General features: G+C 46.2%; 1 protein-coding gene across 1 annotated transcript; it reads right to left on the bottom strand.

Moving 5' to 3' along the window:
• Nucleotides 1-430: 430 nt before the first annotated feature.
• On the bottom strand, nucleotides 431-4,643 carry ciarta (circadian associated repressor of transcription a). The gene is made up of 6 exons (XM_080017413.1): nucleotides 4,527-4,643; nucleotides 3,135-3,493; nucleotides 2,950-3,025; nucleotides 2,761-2,839; nucleotides 2,498-2,651; nucleotides 431-2,327 (listed from the first exon to the last, which is right to left on the bottom strand). Exons 1-6 carry the CDS (start codon nucleotides 4,543-4,545, stop codon nucleotides 1,935-1,937), a joined length of 1,080 nt encoding a protein of 359 aa, XP_079873539.1. The 5' UTR covers nucleotides 4,546-4,643; the 3' UTR covers nucleotides 431-1,934.
• Nucleotides 4,644-8,442: the final 3,799 nt, after the last annotated feature.

The following is an 8,442-nucleotide window of genomic DNA, read 5'->3' as shown; positions in this document are numbered from 1 at the left end:
CCCGAAGTCCGTGTTGAGAATCATTGACTTATTCTATGTATGCCTATGTTTGATGGATATGAAGACTCAGGCATCTAGTTAACTGGAGGATTAATGGGGAAGTAGGTCATGTAATGTGAACTTCATCTGTATAGAAAAATAGCAAGGTATTTGCATTGACTCAATAGTATAGTGTAGTATGTAGTATATAGTAACCCACTTCAAAGAGGTCATGCAGATGAAGAAAGCAACCAGAAAGAAACCCAATTAGCCTCGGAAAAGAATTGCATAATTTTATCAAAGTTAAACAGCAAACAAAGTTAGACATTCAAAAGAGACCTTTCCATTTCAAGTACAATAAAATAATCATCTTGTGGTTAACCCTAATCAAGCAAAATAAAATAAGAAAAGAAAGGACTTTTAAGACAACGAGAGAATCAATCAGCAGCGTAGTTATCTCTCCACATGCCTATTTGACCTCATTTTAAAATGAAATGTGTGAAAATAGTACATCTACTGTTGCACAAATCCATCAGTAATGATCTTATTTTTATATACCTCCAAAAAAAAAAATCACATATACATGTGACTCAGGTTGACCAAATTGACAACAGCAGAGCTTAAAGAAAACCTAAAGAGCAGGACATTTGGTTGACACGAGTTTGGCAATATATGACTCGGCCTAATTATAAAGTTATAAAGAGTTCATCTTGGTTTTCAATATTCATCTGGAATATTGGCCATTATGAACTGCATCCTCGATCCATTTAAGCACTCCTCGCATAACTGTTATCAGTTATGTACCTCATCTCATGAACTTTGTATATCCACTTATCAATATTGATGAGGACATATGGGCAGGCTCAGAAATAAAAAATAAAAAAAAGGACCATTCAACATGAATGATATTTGCAGATCTGGGAGCGTGGGGGTTCAGTACCTAACCGCAGAGAAATCACACGCCAAGGAATGAAGATGGGGTTTTGTTGCAACCTGTCTTTTAAGTCAATAGTCAAGCAAACGTACAATTTCAAGTCCTTTACAAATATACAGAGGTTGTTTAATGTCCACCAAAGACAGGAGTCTCATTTAGAGTTTTGCTCATGTAAACCCTTACAAAATACATTTGGTAGTGACCTTGAAATTACTTCTATTTTTTTTTAAACACCTCAAATCCAGTCAAATAGCAAGGTTACAAATAAAACAGGTGAAAATAAATACATCTCCATGAACCAAACCAAATTCCAATACAGCACAAATCGCTGGGTTGGAAAGGCTCCCACGAGAATCCATCTTTATCAAGTAGAAATGATCTTTCTCTGACATTGGTATTTTGTAATATTGCCTTATCATCCAAAGTGCATCTATAACTTTAGAATTTGAATCAACATGTTTCTGCTTGGAAATGTTCTTTAATACACGACGCAAATAGGTGTGTAATAAAAAGCTCTAACTTTATTTGGCATTTTACAATATGGTTTTTATGGTGGTGCGTTTTTATCCCTTTAATCGCAAAGTTTCATATTTTTATGTGGATAAATGATTTAAAACAATGTAAATGTACCATTGATTTGCCGCTGGGAGGAGGGTCTTGGTATCTGTTCGTCCCTTTATGGCCAAAAAATAATCATTTGGGTCACTGTTGCCTGATATGACTAAATACTGATTGCTTAAATGCAACAAGCATGTACTTTCAACATATTTTAAGTTATTAAAAACACAACATCTGAGTCAAGGTATTAAAAACCAAAACAAAAAACAAAAAAAAGGGGGTAATAACGCTAGATAGGCAGGTGATGGTAAGATAGTGCAATGGCCCTCGTGTGATCGTCCCCTCCTGTGGTCGTGATGTCTCAGAGGCGGCTCTGGAAACACCGGCTCCTCCTCGGCTTTGCTCTGATGTGGCTCAGGGTTCCTAGCCCCACGTTTTGGGAGGCTCCCGACCGGAAGGGCAGCTACGGTGAATCTGCTACCGGACTGGTGCAGCTGGAGGAGACGGAGCCGTCTTGCATGGCTAGGCTACGACAAGGGGAGGGGGCGGAAATCTTAAGCCGCTTCCAGTTTCCACCGTTTTCCGCCGCGCTACACGAGTACGCGGGGCCGCGCGAAGGGTCGGCGTCCTCCGTCAGACCGTGTCCGTAGGTCCAACCGCAACCGCCCGCTCCGACCGAGCCCTCCTCGGCATGTCTCTGCTTGTCGGGCGCCCTGGGGAGGCTCGTGCAGCCGGCCTTGTTTGACGTCTCCGTCAGGCGCGTGTCCACCTCTCCCGGCTGATGCTGCTTTTCCTGCTGATGGTGTGGCGAGGCTGCGTTGGAGGGGTCGGGGTCCAGCCAGCTCATCTTTCGCTTCTGCAAGAAAGGATAACGCATAAACACCTTAATGGCGGGCACAACAAGCTGCATTGCACACACATGTTACAACTGCACAACCACTGTGGGATTACTAAGGCTTATGAGATGAGCAGTGCGCACGGGCATTGTCAGGTGCCGAGGGCTCAGGCATGCGCTGAAGGACGCACCTTGACCGGCATATGAAGTTGGTTTTGGCGCCAGCGTGTTCGGATAGTGGGAGTCACGTTTGGGGTTGCTGCAATGGAAGACTGAGCGGCCATCTGTGGGAACCACATTCTCAGCAAAATCTCCACCTGGAGCAAGGTTCTAAGGTACTTCTCACTGCGGGTAAGTGAAAAGGTGAGACAGTTAATAAATGTATAGCAGTCACAATATATTGTAACCAGCACTACAAGCCGGTAGATATTACATTTTGAAATGAAATGCTCACCCCATGTCAGGCTTCTGAAGAATCCCTAAAATCCTCTGCAATCTGTCGATTGCCACGCTCTGCTGGAAACTAGTTAAACCTGCGAGATACCAAAGTTCAAGGTGTCAGTGCAAATGCATAATAGAAAGTTATATTTCCCAAGGCACATTCCAGTTTGATAATTGACGAGTCCGATTCAGATCTGCGTACCTCTGTCAAATCGTCCAGTTTTCAGACCGTTCAGGAGCTCGATCAGAGGACTGATGAATCTCTGCAAATCGACACACTGGTGGAGAGACGGCAGATACAGATGGTTGTTGGTGAGCGTTAGCTGAATACTGAATAATAGCTGAATTGTTTTTTTTTTTAATTCTAATTTGTTTTCAAAGGCTTACTTTCTTAGCGAAGGCCATGTCTCCAGCTGTGGCGGCGGGGCACCCAAGCGCGGCGGCGGTCGCCGGGGACGGGGCCACGGCCAGGGGCGTGGCCTCGCCGGCGAAGCTCTGGCTTTGGCTTTTCCCGGGCTCGCGACACAAGTCGCTGGAGTGGCACGAGAAGGCGAAGCGTATCCTGGAAACCGCTGCGCCCGAGCCGGCGAGGAGCTGCGGGCGTCCCGCGCCTTCTCCCTCTCCCTCGGAGGAAAAGATGTCCGCCTCGTCCTCCGTGTGCTCACTTTCGCTGAGGAGCAGGCTGGGCGTCGAGGAGAGCGAGTCGTAAGACGGCCATTTGGAGGACTTCCCCAGTGAATTCATATCTGGGGGGGGAAGAGAGAGAAAGTGGACTCTTTTTAAGATGAGATTAATAACATAACGACTACCTGTAAACCGTCAACTCCAGGGTACTGTTTAAAATGAACCCGCTGTTTAAATGGCCATTCGTCTTTTCGACTCTGAAAGAGCATTATTACCTTGCAAGCAAGCAATATGTCAAACCGCTGCAGATGTCTTTATATCTAATTATCCTGCGCTATTAAAAATCACTTTTTTAAACCGTCGTTGCACACCAAACGTTGAAGGTATAGAGGGAAAAAACACACGATCAACACAGTCCTCATCAGAAGTGTGCTGCCACCTCAGTTGTGCTGCTAAAAACGCTTAAAAGGTGTTCATATACTGTATATATATATATGTATAGATATATATAGATATACATATCTATATATATATAGATATGCATATCTATATACATACATACATACATACACACAGCGGGAACTTGTCCAAACTCCAAGTCACAAGAGCAACGAGTCGATCGCCTGCTACGTGAGAACGTGCAGGACTCAAACTCGCGACCCCACCGCGAAGGAAGGAAGCGGCGCGCGGTGTTGCTGCCGCTCCGCTCCTTTTCGACGACAACGCCGCCGCCGCCGCCGCGGAAATCGGAAACGCCTGGTCCGAGGGTGTCCGGCTCCCGGAGCTGTTCTGGGACGGTTAGTTCGTCACGTGCGTCGTACACGTACGGGCGGAGCGGCAGCACCGCGCGGGCGGGACGGCGGCGGCGGCGGGTGGCGGAACGGCGACGACCGACCGACCGACCGACGCTCTCTCGCCGCTTTCGCGGGGACGGCGGCTGTCAGCGAGTTCAAATTTAAAAAAAATAAAATAAAAATAATGATAATAAATAAATAAATAAATAGATTAAAAAAAATTTAAAAAAGAGAGGGAAAACAACAGGACTTCCCGGGACACAAAAGTCAACGGGAAGCGGAGGTTGTTAAAAAAAAAACAAAAAAAAAAACCCAAAAAAAACCAAAACAACAACAACAACACAGCGTTTGAACCACCAACCTGTTGATGGGCAGGCCATGGCGTTTCCCTCGAAGGCTGGAAGGAGCGTCCGGGCGGGGAGTCAAGTTGCCTTTCACGCTCGGAGTCTGTGTTTGCGTCCGACCGTCAGCCGCGGATCCCAAATCCGTGACCAGCGAGCCGAGCGCGCGCCCACCCAGCGCTGCCTCCCGGAGCTCCCCCCTCCTCCCTCCTCCTCCCTCCTCCTCCTCCCTCCTCCCTCCTCCGCCCCCCTCGAGGAGTCCCGACTCCGTCAGCCCCGGCGGGGCCCGCCGAACGACCCGTCCGCGTCGAACGACTCTTTCGAGCGACTCGGCCGTGAGTCACTTCGGCGCGGAGTGGGCGAGCGAGCGGGTCCTGGACCCGAAGGCTGGAAACAATCACTCACGACTGAATTAAAGCCACGTCTAAAACGAGGCCAAGGCACGTGGCATAATTCACATTAAATACAAAACATATACAACACTATATAATAATAATAATAATAATAATAACACATCGTTGTAGAGAATAAGTGTATAACATATCATAATAATATATAGTATATATAATAATAATAAATATAGAATAATAAAATATAAATATAATGAATATGTTTTACAGAATCAGTGTATAATAATAATAATAATACTATATATATATATATATATATATATATATATATATATATATATATATATAATATATAGTATATACACTACTCACAAAAAGTTAGGGATATTCAACTTTCGGGTGAGATTTCAGGATGAACCCAAAATGCACTTTAACCTTTACAGGTGAACTTGATTTGACCTTCTCTAAACTTTTGAACGCACATGTCCAACTGTTCAATGTTTCAGTACTTTTTGCACATCTTGCTGTTCTCTCACAAGGAGCTGAACAGCGAAATTCACAACAGGTGTTTGATCCATGAATCGACCAATACATTTCCTGGTTCAATTAGAATTGGTATTTAAACATTCCTCTTCATCATGCTGTTCACATTTTGACATCATGAGACCAAGACGACACCTAACAACTGATCAACAGTACCTCGCCATTGTGAGGCTTCAAACAGGATGTTCTCAGAGGGAAGTGGCCACTGAGCTTAGAGTGTCACAGAGTGTCATCAGCAGGATGCAACAGAGATACAGAGACTGGAAGAGTCACAGAAAGGCATAGAAGTGGACGTCCTTTGGTCACATCCCACACTGATGAGCGCTGCATTGTGAACAGTGCCCTGCGGAACCGGATGATGAATGCCACTCAACTCCAGGCACATTTAAGGGAGGTGAGAGGCACCCAAGTGTCACGTCAGACCATTCAAAACCATTTACCTCAGTGTGGTCTGCGTGCTAGACGACCTGCAAGGGTACCTGACCACACCACCAGGCACAGGCATCATCGTCTTGCACGGGCCAGGGAGCATTTACACTGGACGAGGGACCAGTGGCCTCAGTGCTGTTCTCTGATGAAAGTCGAATCACGTTGAGCAGAAATGATGGCCACCAAGGATGTTGGAGACGTCAAGGAGAGCGTTATGCATCAGCCACTGTTGTCACCAGACGAGCCTTTGGTGGTGGTGGTGTTACAGTGTGGGCGGGGGTGTCTGGTCAATACTGAACTGCCCTACACTTTGTGAATGGTACAGTGACAAGCCCATACTACCTGAATAACATCATTAATCCAGTCATTGTGCCCCTGCATGAACAACACAGGCCTAAGTTCATCTTCATGGACGACAATGCTCCAGCTCCTCAAGGTCGCATCATTAGGGAACGGCTGCTGGAGACTGGGGCACCTCAGATGGAGCTGCCTGCACTTTCTCCAGACCTGAATCCCATAGAAAACCTATGGGACCAGCTGAGTCGCCGTGTAGAGGCTCGTAACTCTGTGCCCCAGAACCTCAGTGCCCTGAGGGCCGCCCTTCAAGAAGAGTGGGGGGCCAGGCCTCAGCAGACAATAGGTCGACTTGTGAACAGCAGGAGACGTCGTTGTCAAGCTGTACTTGATGCTCAAGGGCACATGACAAGTTATTGAGACGTTGACATTTTTTGCTGCGGTGTACCCACCACTGTTGTTGGCTTTTGTTTCAATCAATTGTTCTCGATGAGGAAAACACCATTGCATGCGTCTACTTAAATGTCCTACTTTCATGATATAATATCACTGTAGCGTGAACTTTTTACATTTTCCATAAATTTCACCCGAAAGCCAAATATCCCTAACTTTTTGTGAGTAGCGTATATTATGATGATAATGATAATAATTCCGAGGACTAAATAAAGTTGTGAAAGGGACATAATCCACACGGGAATGTGAGCGATTTACGCATTGCGTTCCACCACAAAAACAACAAGTCTGACAGAATCCGACGACTCCTGCGAGAACTCCACCCGCCGCCTCGCCCTCCGCGGACTCAACTCAAATCAAACGAACGTTCGGAAAACCGAACGGCCCTTTTTTATTATTATTATTATTATTTTTATTTTTTTTAAAAATTTTTATTAATATTATTATTATTATTATTTTTTTTTTTTTAATTATTATTATTATTCGCCGAGTGACTCGTCGCGAACCGACTCGGTAAAACGAAACGGCTCCATCCCTCCACCACTAGCACCAGCCGGCGAGACACGTGGAGCGGGGCGTGGGGGTGGGGGCGGGGGCGGGGGCGGTGTGTGTGTGGGGGGGGGGAAACCACTGCACGGCCCTTACGCGTGCGGAGTTCCCGCGCTCCCATTGGTCGGCCCTCGCTCCCACGCCGGGCCAATCGGCGGCGCCCGGGCCGCCGATTGGCCCGGGCGCCGGCGCACGTCGCTCGGCGCCCGGGCCGCACGTGTCGGTGGTGTGGCGGGACGGAGCGCGCACGGGGGGCTGAGCGGCGGAACGCACGCGGCAGCGCCTCGGAGCAGCGGCTTCGTTTACGTAACAAAAGAAAAACAACAAAAAAAAAACAAACCCAAACAGAGGAGGCGCTGGGACTTGTAGTAAGTGACAAAAGTACACGTAGATATATACACATGTAAACACAAGCGTTCGTATCCGTCTTCTTCTTTTTCTCATGACGATTCATTTCTGACAACATCGGAGTAGGAACGGAGGTAAAAAAAAAACGATGTTTGAAAATAATGTTTTTTTAAAATCACAACAAAAACAAACAAGGTACAGCTCTATCTCTGACGATCTTATAGTTCTCAGGTGGTGATTAATGTGTTTTTTCTCTAAATTTCATTTTATTTCATTTTATTTTATGTTTTATCTCCGTTGGTCCAGTTACTACGCGCTTTGGCCTTGAAATACCAGCCGAATCGATCGGCCAAGTCTCGCGAGAGCAGAGGTGTGATCTCGCCGCGGTTATGCAACGGCCGGGCGAGTTTGGAAACGGTGGGATCGAGCTCGTCGGCTCGGACATGACGCCATCCCCAGGGTGTGGGCCGGCCCCGGCTGACCCCTCATTCCTGCATTGTTGTCCGGGAGAAATGAGCTCTCTCTGGAGATCTATAGATGGTTATATTATGAGGCCGTTTTTTTTTTTTTTTACATGCCTGGGCGTGCTGTTACATAATAAACAGAGCAAGACAAAGTACTTTGTTCATTTGTCGACACTTGCTTTAAAAACATCTAGATTTCAATGTCTATGTGTGTCCCGAACAAAACTGCTCTGTAAATCGGAATAAACAATAAAAACAAACAACAAATGTAATTTCATTTATTTAATTCATTTTTAACATGCGCCGTCAGCACGCTGAGTAAACAACACGGTATTTGTGCCATTGCGACAGAGTTGATCTGCACGGGGAGTTCAACTTCTCAACCTGCAATGCAACTCTTTATTCATTCTTGAATCAAGAACGGTTGCAACAGCTCTGTCCTGTGGACGACCTGAAGGACGACAAGAGCACCGCCTTTTGTTACATAGAACCACCACTAATCTCCC

The sequence above is a fragment of the Zeus faber genome (assembly GCF_960531495.2).
Source record: "Zeus faber genome assembly, chromosome: 1".
In the NCBI taxonomy this organism is placed as follows: Eukaryota; Metazoa; Chordata; class Actinopteri; order Zeiformes; family Zeidae; genus Zeus; species Zeus faber.
This window is presented reverse-complemented; position numbering and strand designations above follow the sequence as displayed.

Coding starts and splice junctions, on each gene's coding strand:
- ciarta (XM_080017413.1), bottom strand. Junction 2,840..2,949: donor AACTGGACGATTTGACAGAG/GTACGCAGATCT, acceptor GGTATCTCGCAG/GTTTAACTAGTTTCCAGCAG. Junction 2,652..2,760: donor CTTCAGAAGCCTGACATGGG/GTGAGCATTTCA, acceptor ACTTACCCGCAG/TGAGAAGTACCTTAGAACCT.